This window comes from Trachemys scripta, chromosome 5, assembly GCF_013100865.1.
Source record: "Trachemys scripta elegans isolate TJP31775 chromosome 5, CAS_Tse_1.0, whole genome shotgun sequence".
NCBI lineage: Eukaryota > Metazoa > Chordata > Testudines > Emydidae > Trachemys > Trachemys scripta.
The window spans coordinates 22,579,565-22,600,500 of NC_048302.1; the positions used below are offsets into that span (position 1 = coordinate 22,579,565).

Genomic DNA, 20,936 nt, shown 5'->3' on the forward strand with positions numbered 1-20,936 from the left:
ATAATTAATTTGTCTTTTTGTCATCTATGATAACCTACCATCATGTAGAAAATAACTTTCCAGTGATTGCAATTACCTTCCTTTGGTTAATTTCCTTGATGATCAGCTGACACATCTTTTCAGTCTTTATTTTGTTTAATTGTTTTCATCTAGTAAAAGGTTTGGTTTATATGTATTTTATACAAATGTTTTGCAGCCTGTCATTCTTTGTTATTTATACACTATTCTAACATGGCTTTCTGCTACAAATTAGCTGGAAAGGTTGCTGTGCCCGTCTTTCATTTTCATTTTGTTCTTTCTTTTCCTTCTAGATCACAAAGTCCACGAGGGAAAGATCTGTACAGGAACGCCTCTTGCCACAACCAGAGTTGTCGGATGGAATTCCTCAAGTCAGCCTCCGATTAACTGACAGTAGTGCATGTTTGGAGGAAATGGATTTACCAGATGAAATCTCTTTCATTAACAGTGCTGCATTCTTCTCCAGGTTAGTGCTCCTTTCTTTTCATAAAATATATCTCTGGATGTGTTTATATTCAGAGTATTAATATATAGCCAGGACATAAAGCAGGTGTGTAGCTTTGTATCCGTATTGTAAATGCTGCTGATGCTCAGATTTTAATCTTAAAGCAGTCAGTTCCTTTTACATTAAATAGGGCCTGCATCATGTTACCATCTGCATGGAATAAAACATTATGCTACATGCCTAACTAAGCAAGGGGACCATCATTCACCCAGATTCCCAAATGCCCTGACACTCTTTGAAATGCGGTTTAAGACATCCATGATTTAAGACTAATGTATTTCTACGATACTAACTGTGAACTATGGAAAATATTCAAATATACTCTTAAGAAGAGGATACATCCCATTTTGATGATGTCTACAATTTTATGTTTCATAGGCATGTGGGGGCAATTTTTAAGCACTCCTGTTGTGAACCAGTGAAGAGGGAAGAAGGGTAGCTTAAAAATACTTTTAAAAAATAAAATTTCTCAGCCAGGCTGTAATAAAAGGGCATCCATTCATTTTTTGCTTTTTTCAGTTTATTACGTTAGGTTTAATATTGAAACAGATTTCACTAAGTGGTAGAACTTAATCCCATATTGCTTTCTTTATATACCATTACCTGGCAATCCAGCTCTTTTCTTTATTTATAGACATGTTCATGCACACATGTACCTACTCTTATGGGACACGTATGCATAGGGCTAAATTATTAAAAACATGCGTGCTCCAAATGGAGTAGTGTGTGCAAACAGATATTCAGATGCATATATAAAAAGAACACACATGTTTGTTCCCCATAAAAATTTGCATGCATATAAACCTGGCCTGTTTTGTAAAGGATTGTGATCGAGAAAGCTGTTACACATTTGAAACTGTGTTGAGAAATGTAGATGTGTTTCTGGAATAACTGAACACACAAACCGATGGAAGGTTGGTCTTGCCGCAGGCTTCCTATGTGACTTTAGTCTCATGACTTAATCTTTCTGTGCCTGAGTTTCTCTGTTAGTAAAATGGGATAATAATACGTACTTGGCTTATAGGAAGGTTTTGAAGCTAAATTCATTAAAGTTTTTAAAGTCACCCTTGAATGGAAGGAAGTACAAAATATTATAATACTTTTAAAAAGTGGTCAATATGGTGCCGTGGTTTCTGAGGCTGCTGTGTAAATGTGAGCACACTGAAAATGTGTGCATATGTACATTATATATTACATCTGTATGTGTCTGCATGTGCACACACAGGATGGACGATGCTCTGGGAATGAATGAGTTGTGTAGTGCAGTGGTTCTCAACGAGGGGTACGCGTACCCATGGGGTACAGAGAGGTCTTCCAGGGGTACATCAACTCATCTAGATATTTGCCTAGGTTTACAACAGGCGACATAAAAAACACTAGTGAAGTCAGTACAAACTAATATTTCATACAATGACTTATTTATACTGCTCTATATACTACACACTGAAATGTAAGTACAATATTTGTATTCCAATTGATTTATTGTATATTTATATGGTAAAAACAAGAAAGTAAGCCATTTTTCAGTAATAGTGTGCTGTGACACTTTTTTATTTTTATATCTGTTTTTGTAAGCAAGTAGTTTTTAAATAAGATGAAACCTGGGGGATACACCAGACAAATGAGACTCCTGAAAGGGGTACAGTAGTCTGGAAAGGTTGAAAGCCACTGTTGTAGTGAACGGGGCTGTTGTTTGTAGGTCTCCTGTCTCAGCTTGTAGAAGTTGGAAGATGTGTGGTGAATGAGGCATCAAACTGCAGGAAGAAATAGGATGGTCTTGTGGTTAAGGCTTTTCAATGCTATGATGTAAGTTGAATGCCGTGATACATGTTGAACATTGTAGAATTGAATTCTGTCCCTGCCTCTATCACAGAATTCCCGTGTGGTGATGAGTAAGTACTTACACCAGATTTTCCCAGGTGGTCACCAATTGTGAATTCTGCATTTTCTGGGTGCCAAACTTGAGACCCGAGGGCCTGGATTGTAGAAGTGCTGAGCACTTAAGCTGCAGCCAAGTTCAACAGGAGCTGCACCTTGAACATATAATGTGCTATAAAAATGCTAGGTCCTCTGAAGAATTATGCCCTAAGCATCTCAAACTGGGCACTACTGACCTTAATATCTATGTGCCTCAGTCCCCTATCTTTGGAGTATGGTGGAAATAAATTCATTAGGGTTTGTGATACCCTCATATGGAACAATGAGGATAAAAAATATGGAATAGCTACCCATTTAGTGAGCCCTTTCCATTCTGTGCACTGAATGAGACCAGGGTCCCATGGGGAAAAAAATGATATTGAGTATGTGATCATATAATTAAAGACTGTATCGTAATGCATGCGCAAAAGGGGCCAAATTAAAGCTGCGTGGGTACCTTAATTCTGGCATTTCCTAACCTTTGAGTGCTTGACTTTGCTAACTTGATGTTCTTTTAACATAGTGTTTGTGTGTAATATATACATATATACATATAACAATGACACTCACCTACTTTCTAAAGCACTTTGTGATCTACTGATGAGAAGCACATATAAGATTATGTATATTTTGCTGCATGATTTCTGAGCTCTCCTCTCCATTGAATTATATTCAAAACATTCCTTTCAGACTGAGGCAATTTCAAGACACTTCATCTTCCTTTAGCACTCCTTGAACTTTTGAAAATCCCTTTCCCCAATGAATGACTGATTGTAACAAATGTCTAGGGTAGGGGGAAAAGGGTGGGGCTGATTTTTCATAAGTATCACTTACTGCTTGCATAGTTACAGTCTTAATTAGAACAAATGATGAGCTACCTATGAAATGCTAAGTCGTAGTTCATAAAAAAGTCTTGTTTTTATGTGCTCATGTTACTGAGGATTGCCTGTTTGCAAACTCAGATTTTTGATCTGAAGAAATGGATGGAGAATGTTGTTCTTTTCTCAAAAGTAATGTTAATGATGTGGCTCTGGCATATGCACAGTACACAAATATTTTGGCTTCTAATATTTGCAGAGCTGGGCGAAGTATTTGGACTGGAAACAGTATTCCTGAACTCATTCTGCCATGTATGGTTTTGTGTTGAGAGGATGGTTGCAAGCAAGGTTCCCTCTCAATTGAAAGCTTGCCCGGCTGCACCCCCTGCTGGCAGCCACTGCACATTGAGCACTGCCTACTGAGTTGTGAAGCTTCCTTCACAGTAGGCATCTCCCCTCCACTGGAGATTTCCTCTCTTGTTGTCTGAGGGAGGAAGGGACTCTAGGCCTTCCCACTAACCCTGCTTCTCCACAGGGAAGGGGCTTCTGGAATTGCTGGGGAAGGGAGCTATGAAGCTCCTGCTCCTTTCCATAGGTCCTATCTTCCTGTGGCTGCCGCTAGTAACAAAAAGAAGCAAGCTGGACTGAGGAGGGGGAAAAGTTGGTTCTGGGGGAGGGGAGAGATGGAATGTGGCAAACCAAACCAAACAGAGAAATCCATTTTTTGTTGGTGGGGGTGTTCCAGGCTCTCTTCTGTTCTAGTATTCATCAGACAAGGCTGCTCAGTACCTGTTTGGAAAAACATTCACCTTCTGTTTGAGGCATTCTCCCTCAGCCATCGAGCACATTCATCCGTAGTAATTTTTCCCAGAAGCATAGTCGTGGCTCAGCTTTCTGTCGTGGTGGGCTGTCAGATTTAACCATTTGCCAGTAATCTCACCTAGTAGGCCACCGCCTCCACAATCGCAGCTGCCTGAATCTGTTCTACAATGGTGCTCATTGTTCAGCTTGAATCATTAACGGGAAAAGGGACACTTTGCTTTCGTTTGAGTACAAATGAATTTTGTAATTCTTAATTGGTGTAATTTTTCCAAAGTCATTTTTGGTTTGATTTTTGAATTCCACTAATAAAGAAGGTTTTCTTCAGATTGGCACCATAGTAATGGATTATAACATTTAATAGGGATCAAGAATTTTCAACTGCACTTACAGAAAGTGTCTCTAGGAAGAAGAAAAGGAGACTTAGGTTGTTTGTATTCATGTTTTTGGCAGTATTTAGAACACAACTTCAACAAGTGTTATGTTGTCATTATACAGTATACTTGTAATTAAAACCCTAAGTAGTAGGTACCAGATACAGTGTTCACTGTTGGCCGTGGAATGGCTTATTACCCTTTTATGTTAAAAGTACAGTTTGTCCCTTTGCAGGTATGATATTATTTATTCCAGGGTATTTTTTAAAAAGGTTCTGCTGTAGTTTCATTGATAGGAAAATAATTTAAGAATATAAAAACAGCTATACTGGGTCAGACCAGTCCATCTAACCCAGTCTCCTGTCTTCCATTAGTGGCCAGTGCCAGATACTTCAGAGGAATGAACAGAACAGGGCACTTATCAATGGATCCATCCCCTGTTGTTCAGTCCCAGCTTCTGGTAGTCAGAGGCTTAGGGACATCCCTGACCATCTTGGATAGTAGCCATTGATGAGCCTATCCTCCATGAACTTATCTCATTCTTTTTTGAACCCAGTTATCCTTTGGCCTTCACAATATCCCCTGCCAATGAGTTCCACAGGTTGACTGTGTGTTGTGTGAAGAAGAACTTCCTTACATTTGTTTTTAAACATGCTGCCTATTAATTTAATTAGGTGACCCCTGGTTCTTGTGTTAAAATAACACTTCCTTATTCACTTTCTCCACACCATTCACGATTTTATAGACCTCAATCATATCCCCCCTTAGTCATCTCCTTTCCAAGCTGAACAGTCCCAGTCTTTTTAATCTCTCCTCATATGGAACTGTTCCACACCCCTAATCATTTTTGTTGACCTTCTCTGTACTTTTTTCATTTGTAATATACTTTTTTTGAGATGGGGCAACCAGAACTGCACACAGTCTTCAAGATATAGACATACCGTAGATTTACATAGTAGCAATATGATATTTTATCTCTTATTATCTGTCCCTTTCCTAAAGGTTCCTAATATTGTTAGCTTTTTTGACTGCCACTGCACCTTGAGCAGATATTTTCAGAGAACTATCCTCCATGACTGTAAGATCTTTCTTGAATGGTAATTTAGACCGCTTCATTTTGTATCTATAGTTGGGATTATGTTTTCCTATGTGCATTACTTTGAACTTATTAACATTGAATTTCTTCTGCCATTTTGTTGCCCTGTCACCCAGTTTTGTGAGATCCCTTTGGAATTCTTCTCAGTCTGCTTTGGATTTAACTATCTTGAGTAATTTAGTATTTTCTGCAAATGTTGCCACCTCACTGTTCACCCTCTTTTTTTCAAATCATTTATGAATATTTTGCATGGCACAGGTCCCAGTACAGATTACCTCTCTCCTTCGTTTCCTATCTTTCAACCAGTTACTGATCCACGAGAGGACCCTCTCTCTTATCCCATGACTGCGTACTTTGCTTAAGAGCATTTGGTGTTGGACCTTTTCAAAGACTTTCTGAAAGTCCAAGTACGCTATATCCACTGGATTATCCTTGTCCACATGCTTCTTGGCGCTCTCAAAGAATTCTAATAGATTGGTGGGGCATGATTTCCCTTTACAAATTTAAATATGCCAAGTATTGTTTGCAGTCAAGGTATATTGCAATGCATAAAATATGTATTTTACCCTTTCTGAAGTCCCTGCCCTACACAGTGTTCACTGTTGATATAGAGAACAATTTTATGTTGAGGTTGATGTATTTCTGTATGTATAAAAAGAGATAATTTTGTCTTTCAAAAAAAAAAGGTGGAGTACTGTTTGTACCAGCAATCTGTGCCAATACCTAATGTATATGTTCTCTCAAAAATTACATCATCTTTAAAACTATGTGCTATGGGAAAATTGCTTTGCATATAGTAGCAGAAAAACACAACTTTAAGCCAGGCACTGTGGAAGAAGAGGTAAAGTGAATAAACATGCGCACACACATATTTTTGTAGGACTTCTCCCATTTTTGAAAGTGTATAGGTATAACTGGCTGTCAGAGCTCTGCCAGTTAGAAAAGAGGAACATGCATAAGGCTCTGATCCAGCAAAGCACATGGTTAACTTTAAGCACTGGTCCCATTGACTTCATTGGGATTAATTGTGTACTTAAAGTTTTGCATGGCTTAAGTGCTTTGGATTGAGGTTCAAATGGATCTTTTGTTTCAGGAACAGGGTGCATGAAGCTTATTCAGTCACAAAGGAGGAAAGGCCTCCTTCTGCCAAAGTCTCTTAACATAAAAGTTTGAAGCTTCATGTGCCCAAATATAACAGTAACAGAAAGCGTAACAAGGTTCGGTTTTGGGACCCATCTTATTTAATCTATTTATAACTGACCTCGGGACCGATTGCAAGAGTGGGCTGATAAAGTTTGCGGATGATACGAAGGTGGGAGGAGTTGCAAACTCGGAGGAGGATAGGGATATTCTGCAGGGAGACTTGAATGAGCTTGTGAATTGGAGTATCAGAAATAGGATGAAATTTAATAGTAAAAAGTGTAAGGTGATGCACTTGGGGATGAATAATAACAATTTTAGTTACAAGATGGGGACGCATTGGTTAGAAGTAACGGAAGAGGAGAAGGACCTAGAGGTCCTTGTGGATCGCAGGATGACTATGAGTTGACAATGTGACGTGGCGGTGAAAAAAGCCAATGCGGTCTTGGGATGTATTAGGCGAGGTATATCTAGTAGGGATAGGGAGGTCCTGCTTCCGTTGTATAAGGCGCTGGTGAGACCTCATTTGGAGTACTGTGTGCAGTTCTGGTCTCCAATGTTTAAAAAAGATGAACTCAAACTGGAACGGGTGCAGAGAAGGGCGACTAAGATGATCAGAGGAATGGAAAACCTGTCGTATGAAAAGAGATTAGAGGAGCTTGGGTTGTTTAGTCTGACAAAGCAAAGGCTGAGGGGGGATATGATTGCTATCTTTAAATATATCAGAGGAGTTAATACAAGGGAGGGAGAGGAATTATTCCAGCTTAGTACTAATGTGGACACGAGAACGAATGGATACAAACTGGCCGGGGGGAAGTTTAGGCTTGAAATTAGACGAAGGTTTCTGACCGTCAGAGGGGTGAAATATTGGAACGGCCTTCCGAGGGAAACGGTGGGGGCGACGGACCTGTCTGGTTTTAAGATTAAGTTGGATAAGTTTATGGAGGGAATGGTTTAATGATAAAACATAGTAGCCAAGGAAAACCAAGCAATGGTACATGAATAGCATAATGGCCAACAAGGGTCAGGCTAGAGACTCTTGCCTATATGCTCGGGGTATTACTGATCGCCATATTTGGGGTCGGGAAGGAATTTTCCTCCAGGGCAGATTGGCTGAGCCTCTGGAGGTTTTTCGCCTTCCTCCGCAGCATGGGGCAGGGATCACTAGCAGGAGGGTCTCAGCCAATTGAAGTCACTAAAACACAGGTTTGGGGACTTCAACGGTAGAGTCCAGGGAAGGGTCTTGCGGCCTGCAGCATGCAGGGGGTCAGACCAGATGATCATAATGGTCCCTTCTGACCTTAAAGTCTATGAGTCTATGAACACTTTCTACAGCCCAAAGGTAACAGTGAAAAATGCTTCCTACAGCCAGAGCCCAAGGTGGGAGCGTGTTGTGTTGAGCAGAGGTCCTTTCCGGATGCTGTTTATATTTCTGTAAAGTACCAGATGTTTGCTACCTATAGACTTGTTAGCATCACCATCATGAATCCCCTGCCAATTAATAAGGCTTTGCGGCATATCGTTCGTAGCCATTGCATATTGGGGCTGTATCCGTTCTTGATCCTGGCAGCATTTTCAAGAACATCTGTCTGTACTGGGAGATTAACACCCTACTTGCTAGACACAGCCATTACACACAGGCTTATCCAGCTAAGAAGTGTTTTTCCAGATACCTGCCTTATCACCAATTTACATATTCAGGTGGTGGAGAAAAAATCTGCAGGGAAATGGAAAGAAAAATGACATGCAGATTCCAGGACCTGAAATCTTAGAGCAGTCAGTCTGAAGTCACTTGGGGATCATAAAGTGTAAACCAGCTTTTGAAGTGCTTTCCATCCATTCTCCCCTTGTGTCATAGATCACAAACTCGTGTTTATGGCTGCAGTTTCAGCTACCGCGGGATTTGCCAGCAGAGCTACGCTGTAGTAGCTTTCCAACCTTCGAATGTTTTCAAAGGGAAGCTTTTTTTACTTCAACATTTCTTTCACAAAGTAACTTATACTGCCTCTTGTCCTAATTCCTACCATCGTATTGGTCACATGCTCATATGTCGTTAAAACAAGGTGTGGGTTTGTGTACATAGCTGCACCCTGTTCTTAAGGACGATGTTTGTGTGTTCGAACCGTAAACTGCTGAGGTGTCGATACCTATATCCGTACACTTTAAAATATGTACATAACATAAACACTTGCCTTTTCTTTTGCTCTCTTGTGGTTTTCTTTTTAGCAACTCTCCTTTAAAAGCAACACAAGCAAAAACTTGTCATTGTTCTGTGGTATGTGATGTGATAAGAACTTGATTACTTATTGCTGATAGAACAAATCAAGCAGACCTTTTTTTAGTTTATCTGGGCATTACATTTGGAACATATTTATTACCCAAACTAACAACTTCCCTTATCACTCAGGAGCCTCTATAACAGGTTTACATAAGGGATCAGAACCAAACAACAATCCCTGCCCTCTGAGCTCTCCCGAATCTTGGAGAAAGCTGCTGATTTCTCAACAATGAAGCAAAGAATTAGGGTGAGGTTGATTATAGAGAGTGGTAAGTTCTTTGGGATAAGGAATATCTTCCTATATGTCTGCATAGTGTCTAGCACCTTTGTGGGGCTGTAGTAATATCCTTAATAAATAATGACGCAGTGAGGTACTATTTTTCATTTAATTGAGATTTGTTTTCTCTGTGTCTGCCTCTCTCTGTGCTTTAGGCTCTGTTGAGTTAGTTTTTCCAAGCTGACTCACTTAATTTTGAGAGTACATTTGTCTCCACCCTCATATGCAATCAATTCCCTTCTTTCTTGCATTGTGAGACGCTGGCAGTATGAACTGTTATATAACAAGTTTTCAAGAACTACATTCTCCCAAGGCACAGGCAACAAAGACTATTGCAATTTATGTTTTTCTTCAGCTTAGGTGATTGTGATCTAGGAGTTGGGTGTGGTCTCAACTTTCCCTTTGTTGTCCCTTGGCCATCTATAATCAGGTCACCTTGTCAATTAAAATAACATGTGAACACATTATTTTTCCTCCTGTAATTCACCTGGTTTAATTGAAAAAAAATTTTTTTTCAGAGGCCCACCTCTTCATCAGCCCAGGATAGGTACATTGCTACCTCTTTGGGCTTAGGGTGTGTACGCTAGACTCAAAAACCTTACTAGCAATCCGTGTGGGCATTGGCACTTTCTTGTTTCTAGCAATCATATTTTTGTCTCTTTGCCTAGAATTGCTCTGGTGACACAGTGGTGGCTGGAGAGCTGAAAAGCATTCTAAATATAGTGGTCTGAACAGTGCATCGTAGGTAGAGGTTCAACCAATGGAAACAGCAAGAGTTCTTGATGGGACAAAGAATTAACAGTTGTACATGTGAGAGAAACGTCTATCAATAGTTGCACGTGTGAGACTGCATTTGATTGGCTCATCTTTTTAGTGGCTGATCTGGACAAAATATTCTTCTTTCATTTTGTGTGCAAAGTGACTTTTTTTCCTTGATGTGGAAACTATTCTGGGGACTCAAGAACTATAAGGGTGTGTCTACACTGCAATTAGACACCCGCGGCTGGCCTGTGCCAGTTGACTTGGGCTGGGGCTGCAAGCTGTTTAATTGCAGTGTAGACTTCCAGGCTCAGACTGGAGCCTGGGCTCTCAGACCCTGTGAGGTGGGAAGGTCTCAGAGCTCAGACTGCAGCGCAAGTCTACGCTGCAATGAAACATCCTGCAGCTTGAGCCCAGGGGGCCTAAGTCGGTTGTCCCGGGCCAGCTGCATCTTGTTGTTTGCAGTGTAGATGTAGCCCAAGAGGCTCCAACAAGCATGTCATTCTAAGAATGATTCTTTATCCCAGTTGAGGCATAAAGAGAAATGTGAAATGAAACTCATTCCACAGTTCAGGCTTTTCCTCACTGAATGGGAGGATTGTTTTTTACTTTCTGCTTTTCCCTGGTGGAGAAAGACTTTTCATCTCATGAGGCCAGTGAGAGCTCCTTACTTTGGTGCCTGAAGAGTCAGATGGAGTAGTGATGCTACATTTCGCCTTAATTAAATTGAACTTCACTCCTCCTTGAAGAGTCTGGAGGCCTTTTCAAGCATGAGATATCAATGGGCTCTTGCAAGAAGAGCAGGCAGTACTCAAATGGCTGATGAAGTTTCAGCCTATGCTTGAAAAGTCAGTTGATTTTTAACCGTGACACCAAGCTATCCATCTCTGCACATCCTCAGCAGTTCATTATACGCAGCTAAAATTGACAGTTCAGAGTACTGACCATTTAACGTTTAATTCTCGAGAATCAGTGGATCCTTTTCTCTTTTATTTTTGGTGTTTTCCCTAATATGCCGGTTGCACTGTTCAGCTCTGAAGATCAGTGTAGCAGGATTCCTTTTCAGACACGAATACACCAGTTATTTTTGCATTTGAAGTTGTGTGATTTTTCTTCATGTTGTGCTTTCCAGAGAGCATCTTCCCTGGCCATCTCCAGTAAAAACTGGTATAAAAGGTCACCAGTTCTGAATCAGAATCATGTATTTACTTGTCCACTTTCCCCAGTTCAGTTGCAAGAAATGTGGTGTGGAATGTTGTGTGTTGTGTGCAGTGCAGCGTTTGCTGAAGGAGTTAAACTATGATTTCTCATGACAAACAGATATTTTTAATCAAGGTAGTCAGCTGGATGTCTATTGAAGAGAGAGGTTAGAAGGGTAGGCTTGTCACTTGGTGCTCCTGTCATTTTGCTTGTATCTATAATCTGAGCATTTTCAATCCTGTAAAATCCTTCTTCCTCATGGCTTAAGGAAAAACAGATTTTCATTTTTATTTTTTGTAAGTGATTTGGGTACTGAAAGGGTCTGCTTACCCACAAGTAGTGGAATCTGCACTTCGCTGCATTAGCAGCATGCCTTAAACTTGACTCAGAAGGACCACTGGTTTAGGGGTCAAAAAGTAGTTTTGTCTCCATATCTGTTTGATCCCTAGTCACTCTGTCAATTGTAGTAGCATGATTCGAGTGCTATGGTGGTGTGGATCACTGGGAAACTCCCAAATGCCCATCTGTTGTTAATGACATCCAGTCATTAATGACTTGGCAGGAATCTGGCTAGTGACCCACAGTCAAAAGTTTATGTTATCCCATTGCCAATTCACTGAGTCAACCAGGCCTCTCATGATTTCTGTACTTCCTTAGGTTTCAGAGTAGCAGCCGTGTTAGTCTGTATCCGCAAAAAGAACAGGAGTACTTGTGGCACCTTAGAGACTAACAAATTTATTAGAGCATAAGCTTTCGTGGGCTACTGCCCACTTCTTCGGATGCATATAGAGTGGAACATATATTGAGGGGATATATATACACACACATACAGAGAGCATGAACAGGTGGGAGTTGTCTTACCAACTCTGAGAGGCCAATTAAGTAAGAGAAAAAAAATTTTTTGAAGTGATAATCAAGCTAGCCCAGTACAGACAGTTTGATAAGAAGTGTGAGAATACTTACAAGGGGAGATAGATTCTATGTTTGTAACGGCTCAGCCATTCCCAGTCCTTATTCAATCCTGAGTTGATTGTATCTAGTTTGCATATCAATATCTGCTCAGCAGTCTCTCGTTGAGTCTGTTTTTGAAGTTTTTCTGTTGTAATATAGCCACCCGCAGGTCTGTCATTGAATGGCCAGACAGGTTAAAGTGTTCTCCCACTGGTTTTTGAGTATTATGATTCTTGATGTCAGATTTGTGTCCATTAATTCTTTTGCGTAGAGACTGTCCGGTTTGGCCAATGTACATGGCAGAGGGGCATTGCTGGCACATGATGGCATATATCACATTGATAGATGTGCAGGTGAACGAGCCCCTGATGGTATGGCTGATGTGATTAGGTCCTATGATGATGTCGCTTGAATAGATATGTGGACAGAGTTGGCATCGGGCTTTGTTACAAGGATAGGTTCCTGGGTCAGTGTTTTTGTTCAGTGATATGTGGTTGCTGGTGAGTATTTGCTTTAGGTTGGGGGGTTGTCTGTAAGCGAGGACAGGTCTGTCTCCCAAGACAGACCTTGTACTTCCTTATTTTATTTTACTCCATCAGAATTTTAGGATTAAGTGGGGATGAATTCATAAAGCTGTGATTTTATTGTGAGTGAATGTTAAAATGATATAATACACAGGTTAAGAAAAGAGTGTCTGTACATATGGGTGTAGTGCTTAAATTATTCAAAAGTACAAAGGTTGGTTTAAAAGTAATACAATATACATAGTACATAATCAGCAATAACCCAAATAAGATTAATAAATGTAACGATACAATTTAGATATTAGCATCCGAGTATTTTGGGTACATCACTCATGAAAAGTTATACAGAGAGTTGGTTGCAGAAAGCAAATTGATGATTGAGTGAAGATTGTCCCTCAGTAATTGAGAATTTAGGATAGGTTGTCCGTTAGAAAATTCAGTCCTCCTGGGAAGTATTTCATTTACTTTCCCGACTGCACTTCTCATTGACACTCCAGCTCATCTCTCCTGGTATTCCTGATGTCCGGTGATGTGTTCTAGTTAAATTACTGTTAGAAATTACCCAAACATAAATTGATTATTATTGCTCTGCATAGCGCACCGTTGATTTATGCAGCATTTTACAAACACATCCCAAAAGAAGTTCCCTGCTCCAAGATGCTTACAAGCTAGCACACTTATTCCAAATCTTCTTACCATGAATTGTTTACCTTACTTTGGATTGTTGGTATCATGAGACTCTATGAAGTGATTGCAGAATATTTTTAGAGATGTAATTGCCCCTCTGGGCAGCTCTGGCTTTTTAAAATTGTAATCAGGATTTTAAAAATGAGTGGCTCAAGTGTTCATATCATTGCTATGTCTAAACATCTATTACTGCACAGGCCTGGCATGTTGTCTGGACATTTCAGGAATTACTAGTTGCAGTGGCCAGTACCAGATGCTTAAGAGGAAGGTGTAAGAAATACTGCAGTAAGCAGTTATAAAATAACAGGTCTGTAGGGAAAGTTTTCTCTTAAAGCCCTCATTAGTTTGTGATCATCTTATGCCTTGAAGCATGAGGGTTTATATTCCATCCAAACCACTTGAGATTTGATTTTGTTCTTTTAATCCTTTCTATTGTAACTCTGGATGTTCTTGTTATCTATGCAAATGGCCGGTCCTTTTCTGAATCCAGCTAAGCTCTTCCCCTCAGTGAGATCTTGTTCACTCATAAATTGTTCAGAATGGCCACTTCAGAATGACAAGAACCTCCTCTGCCTCAGATTTCAGAGGCAAAGTGTGCGCTTTTTGCAATGCTCGCAGCCTGTATCAGCCTGAGAGCTAAGGATCTAATGTGAATCTTAAACACTGTCCGTAGCAGTGAATGGCACTGATTAATACACTGCTGAGCTGGCACCATTGTATTCAGCTGTGCAGGAAAGCAACATTCATGTTTGTTAATGTAATAGGTTAGGTAAACAGGCCAGGGTGCAGCAGAAACAGCCCATAATTTTGGGTTCAGAGAGCTAACGGCAAACAGGATTCTTGTAGTGGGGGGTTAATATGTGTAAGGCCTTGTCTACACTGCCACTTACAGTGCTGATTGAAACTTTCTACATCAGCTGTGTAGACATTCCCTAAGTCAAAGGGTTTCTCACAGCCTACGTCTCCCCTCCTCCCAGCATTGGTCTGACTGCCAGTTCTGTCCAAATGCAGAGATCAAGTTACTGTCTACAGCTCACTCTTCTCATTGTGCCTTCCCACAGAGCCTGAGCCCAGTCATTTCCTCCCAACACCCCTCTCGTGAACCATTTGACTGTCTGGTAATTGCTTCAAAAAGAGCATTCCTGTGTAGTGTATCATTTGCTCAGGAAGAGGCACTAACTCTGGAGGGTATTATACCACCTGTCCCACAACCCATCCTAGTCAGAGTTGGCATCCATGAATCTGCTGCTTGCTTTGGAAAATGATTGAGAACAGTGGATTTTTGTGTGATTCTTCTAAAACTTCTTGTAAACAGTTGCAGCTCATCCGCTTCCATACTGTCTACTCCAGAGTAAACAACGTGCTGTAAATACATAGAGCGACGGATTAGCTTTTAATCAATAAAAAATACATTTTTGTAGGATTGTCTCTTTTAATTCTAGATGGAAATGAAGATTGGACCTTTTCAAAGTGACATGTATTTGTCAGTGTTCGTCACATCAATTAAAAAAGAAACTGTTTGTAATTGTAACAGTTAGGGCTTGATTTTTAACAATGGGAGCTGCTGGGTGCAGAATAAAATCTGACCATTAGAGTGGACTTTTCCAAAGTGCTCAGTGTTGGTCGAACTCTGCTCCCTCTGAAATCGGGGAGTTTTACAGTTGTCATTGCTAGGAGCAGAGTTAAGTGAGTGATGAGCACTTTCAAAAATCCCACCTGCAGCAGTTAATATTCAAAGTGTTTGTCATCGCAAAGGCAGGCAAAATCAGCTCATACTAGCCAATCAATGTGAATGTAGCATTGCACTCAGGGATGGCATCGTCGGGGCTGACTGAGGCAGAATTATCCCGCTAGCTCTGACGGCAAGCTTACATTGCAGTGGCTGAAAGTATTTGCTTGCCCTTGCATTCTGCCAGCTCTAACTAGCAACCAGAGAATGGCTTTCCCGTCATCATGGGCTCACCCTTATCTTGTCTTTCCTCACTATCTTTGGGAAAGCTGCTCTGTCTGTGGCACTATCCTCACACAACCTCTGCATTCCCCAGCCACTTTGTAGCTGTCCCTTGTGCTCAAGAAGGTTATAAAAATGGTTCAAGGCCTTGTCTGCATAAGCATTTCGCCCAGTGGTGAACCCTCCCCACCCCGGAGAGCATAATTGTTCATTATTTTCAACCAAAATCGATATTAAATCTGCTTAATGTTAAATATGCTCTTAGTCTGCATGAAAAAAGTCTGTTTTTAATCTTCTGTGCCACTGCGCTAGAGGAGTAGTTAGCTTTCGATCTAGAAGCGTCATACCGCTATGGGATCTTGTGTGTTGTTTTATTTATTTGTATTACATGGAATATTTGTATTCCATGCTACATGTAGCATGGAAAGACACCACTCAGGATTAGATTAATAGACTCATAGATTTTAAGGGACCATTATGACCACCTGCTCTGACATAACAGGCCAAATAACTTCTGAACCAAGACCTTACCTTCTGAAACGGATACCTAGATGCATAACTAGCCACCTGCACATGTATTTGAATGTACGATTGCAGTAAATGCTGCTACACACACCTGTGAAGTCTATCTTTCCTGGCGGGCTCCTGATTTCGGGAGCTCTCTCTTACGCTCCTAATTAGGAGTCTGAATCTCCTGGGAAAACAAGGAGACTTAAACAGAAAGTGGAGGTAAGATGCTGTACTCTCAAATGCTTCTGCTTTCTGTAGTCTCAGCTCGGCTGCTTTAATCTAGGGGCGGTGCAACCTAGTTGAGGCCAGAGAGACTAGAATCATGTGGGCAGAGCATCTTGCCCCCACTTCTTTTCAGAGCACAGAGATAATGCATTGTATTGCAGGTAGCGAGCGTAGCTCTCCATGTGTAGCTGGGAGGGGCTTTCACAGTGAGAGCTGTGGTGAGAGGAGCAGGGCCAGCAGCAGTGGCAGAGCAGGGCCTGGAATAGGCCTCGAGGATCCCATCTCTCACTGAGCTAAGCAGGTGAGTCTGAACCAGCACCCAGAGACAGTCTCCCCTGAACGAACCAGAAATCTCAGGGATATGGTTGCCCCCTCATCAGCCCCCCCGGATGTCTATGTTATTTGCTTGCCCTCTTTTGGTGGCTGCTGAAGTTTCTGACAGGAGACACCTCCCCTCCCCCAATCAGGTGTCAATGAACAATGGTTTTAAAGTCCTATTTCCAAGTGTTTACCGTAAGTTTGTATTTATCTCTCATTGTCTCTAGGGCACCTAAATGGCTAGTAAAATTATTTATTTTAACTGACTGCTGTGCTATTCCTGTTACTGTAGCAGAGCAACAGGTCCTGCGGTGAGGGGGCAGGAGTAGAAAATGAAAATGGAAAAAAGCAAACCAAGAGCAGGCCAGTGGGGTCATATGTATTCCTCAGATGTGTCAACTGAACCATTGCATCATTTGCATAAATTCTCCAGGTTTCAGCCTCCCCAGGTACACACATACCAAACAGCTCTCAGAAACGTACTCCCTCCCAGGAGCAGCTCAGTGCAGTGAGACGAAAAGAGGAGCCGGAGCTAAACTGCTGTTGCTGCCCTAAACCTGAGTCTGCAGCCCCACTCCTTCCATCAGTGGTGCCTTCTTGCCCAGCCCCAGCCTGGAGTGTGAAGAGCTGGTACTGGGAGCAAGTCTGGAGCCCCACACTTCCTCCAGCACGAGCTAGGAACTGTTCACACCCACATTGACCTGACCTTCTCATTAATCATCTGGAGAGAGAGAGAGAGCCTTATATATTGTCACCAGCTACAGGAAACTACCAGTAGTCAGGGGAGAGCTGCTCACTTCTAGAACCAAAGGAACACATTCCCAACAGGCTACTCAGTCACTTTCCGTCCAGCCTACCACCAGACACCCAATACATTCTCCTTCACCCAGCCAGTTTCCACAGGATGATCATCATCGTTCACCACTACTACTACCATAAGAATTAATTGCCTGATGGGTTGACACCTTAAAAACTTCTATGAGGTGTTTTAGGAAGTATAGTGGGTGGAGAGATATGAGGTCCGGAGCACGAGAGAAAGAGTGAGTGTTTTGTGAGTGGTCTGTGTGTCATGATTGTGGGAGTTATTTTGGGAATGGGAAACAGTAAAATGGATGAAGTTGGGGGCTGGGGGGAGGATTTTATGCAGAGAATTTACATGGATCATCCCTGAATGGGAAGTTTTAAAATTTGTCACTGATACTTGCTTTTACTTGGGTATTGGATACTTTTCCCCCGCTGCTTTTACAATGCAGAATTGTTAAAATTTGTGTGTGTGTGTTTGTGTGTGTGTGTGTGTGTGAGAGAGAGAGATGTGTGAATAGTTTTATAACATTATAATCATTTTTAGAAGAGCGTGAGAAATTTCACTAGACATGAACATACAGGGACTTCATCAGCTTGCAGGGCTAAGGAAAAAACCCACTTTTGAAAAGACTTGTGCAAAACCAGACTTTTTATTTGCTTGCTGTCCTGTATTCTGGAACTTGAACTGAGTGGTGCAGAGGAAGAACCCAGTGAACTTTTGTACCATATGTCTTACCCTGATCCCATGGCACATCGACTGGCACAGTCATTCCTTACGTGATACGTTCCCGGAAAGCCCTTTAGAAACCTATTCCTAGTCCTCCTCCTCTTTCTCCAGCAGGGAAGCCAAGAAGGAACTTCTGTGCCATCTCATGAGGTGATAGGCCGTTGGAACAAATTAAAGCAGCTGATCTCGTGTGTGCCATCCCCTGTAAAGGACATTGCTTCTTTTTCAAGAACAGCAGTGGCATCTAATCTCACTGCCCTGCGAGAGACTGTGAAAGCACTGGGTGTCCTGTTCCATGGGAAATGTAGCTGAGGACATAGTTATAGACCACGATCAGTAACTGAGAGCCTCATGGCCGAGGTGGATACTCTCCTGCTGTCCCAGTGAGTTAAGGAACAATTATTTAAATTGTACAGTTTTTTAGCTATCTGTTGAAAAGGAATTTCAATTCCTGCATTTTCAGCAAGGAGCAGCAGAATTGCAGAAAAAAAGCACTTCATATTCCCCTCCTTTTTATCCAAGGATTATCCTTTTATAGTCTTTAGTCATCAATGCAGAAAATAAAACCTGACAAAATTTAGCTGAGGCTGGCTTGTTTTTCTTTTGGACAAGAGGGAATCAGTTAGTGAAGCTGGGGAAATACATAGATGATTAAACAAATCCCATCTGCGCAGCTTATCTAAAGCTGAGTCTTCTCCCACGTGGGCAGCTGGAAATGAGTTTCCAGTGTCGGGGCAGTCTGCCAGTTGGAACACCTATGCATTGTTAAAAGCCACAAAGGTCACAAGGCGGATGTAGACAGCACACTCATTATGGAGGAGCACTAGCCCCTCCTTAGCTAAGGTCACAGCTATCTTCTCGTTAAAAGCTTTATACAGCTTTCCAACAAGATCTTTTTATGACACGGTGTATGTTTTGTGTGTCTTAAATCTTTGGTATGTGCATTATAGGCCCTTTAGGATAACTCTTTTCTGTTAATTGCCTACCTATAGCTTACATGTCTAGTAAATCTTAATTCATTTAGTAATTTACTCATTATACACTTATTTTCATAATCCCTTTTAATATGGACCTTAAGTAATTTGACTGGGTTTTGTTTCCACAAGTACCAGTACATGTTTTAATTATTACAGGACTTTGATAAAAGGGGACAGACGTGTCTTAGTGATCTACTGTACGCATCAGATTTGAACTACTGTCAATTTCTGGAACCAGAGGGTCACAGGTGTCGACTTTCCAAAGTGTCGGGGGGTGCTCAACCCCCCGGCTCTGCCCCAGGCCCACCTCCACTCCATCCCTTCCCCCAAGGCCCCACCCCTGCCCCACCTTCCCACCCAGTTCCGCCCCCTCCCCTGAGCATGCTGTATCCTCCCCCCGAACCTCCTGCATCCCACGAAATAGCTGATTGCCATGGGCGTGAGGCAGGGGGAGGCGCTGATCCATGAGGCCTGCCAGCAGGTGGGCTGCTGCACTGGGGGGCGTGCGGGGGAGCTGATGGGGGGCTGCCAGTGGGTGCTCAGCATCCACCATTTTTTCCTCGTGGGTGCTCCAGCCCCGGAACACCCACGGAATCAGCACCTATGCACAGGGTAACCTCATTCATAGACTGATAGATTTTGAAGAACCATTGTGATCATCTAGTCCAGGGGTCAGCAACCTTTGAGAAGAGGTGTACCAAGTCTTCACTTATTTGCGGTAATTTAAGGTTTTGCGTGCCAGTAATACATTTTACATTTACAGCGGTCGGCGGATGGAACCCCAGGCAGGCAGCGGGCTGAGCGGGGCCAGCGGCTGGGACCCCAGGCCGGCAGGAGCATGCCACAGTAAATCAGCTCGCATGCCGTCTTTGGCATGTGTGCCATAGGTTGCCGACCCCTGATCTAGTCTGACCTCCCTGCATAAAACATGCTTTAGGGCTTCCATTAATTAATTTCTGCTTTGAGTCAAGTATCTGTTGTTAAACAAGAGCATATCTCTTAGAAAAACATCCAATTGTGATTTAAAATTTTCCAGTAATAGAGAATCCACCACAACCCTTGGTAAGTTGTTTCAGTGGTTAATTACCCTCACTGATAATTTTTAAAATCATATTTCTAATCTGAATTTGTCTAGCTTCAGCTTCCAACCATTAGATCTTGTTATACTTTTATGTGCTAGATTGAAGAGCCCTCTTTTATCAAATTTTTGTTTCCCATGTAGATACTTAAAGACTGTGTTCATCAGGTCACTCCTTAACCTTCTCTTTTTTAAGCTAAATAGATGGAGCTCCTTGCATCTTTCACCATAAGGCATGTGTTCCAATCCTTGAATCCTTTTTTGTTGCTCTTCTCTGAACCCTCTCCAACTTACCACCATCTATCTTGAATTGAGGACACCAGATCTTGACAGAATTTTCAGTAGCAATTGTATTGTGCCAGATACAGAGGTAATATAAGCTTCCTACTCCTATTTATACCTCAAAGGATCACATTAGCCCATTTAGCCAGTGTTGCACTGGGAGCTCATGTTCAGCTGATTAGCCACCATGATCTCCACGTCTTTATCAGAGTCAGTGCTTCCCACAATAGAGTCCCCTATCCTGTAAATATGGCCTGCATTCTTTGTTCCTAGATGTGTGACTTTGTTTGGCTGTTCTGAAATGTGGTTGTGGAATCCCTGTTGTATGTTAGACAAACATCCGTGGGGGATGGTCTGGGTTTATTTGATTCTGCCACAGCACAGGGGGATGGACTAGATCAGTGATTCTCAAAGCCGGCCCACCGCTTGTTCAGGGAAAGCCCCTGGCGGGCCAGGCCAGCTTGTTTACCTGCCGGGTCCACAGGTTCAGCTGATCGCAGCTCCCACTGGCCGCGGTTCGCCACTCCAGGCCAATGGGGGCTGCGGGAACCAGCGTGGGCCAAGGGATGTGCTGGCTGCCCTTCCCACAGCCCCCATTGGCCTGGAGCGGCGAACCGCGGCCAGTGGAAGCCGCGACTAGCCAAACCTGCGGACGCAGCAGGTAAACAAAACGGCCCGGCCCACCAGGGGCTTTCCCTGAA

General features: G+C 42.1%; 1 protein-coding gene across 5 annotated transcripts in view; it reads left to right on the plus strand.

The window, feature by feature from the left end:
- Positions 1–20,936, plus strand: part of FAM13A (family with sequence similarity 13 member A) — a 207,092-nt gene that overhangs the window by 93,765 nt on the left and 92,391 nt on the right. For all 5 annotated transcript variants that reach the window (XM_034772859.1, XM_034772855.1, XM_034772858.1 and 2 more), the window contains one exon: positions 312–484. In XM_034772859.1, the coding sequence (XP_034628750.1) occupies positions 312–484 (173 nt within the window). The remainder of the gene's footprint in view (positions 1–311; positions 485–20,936) is intronic.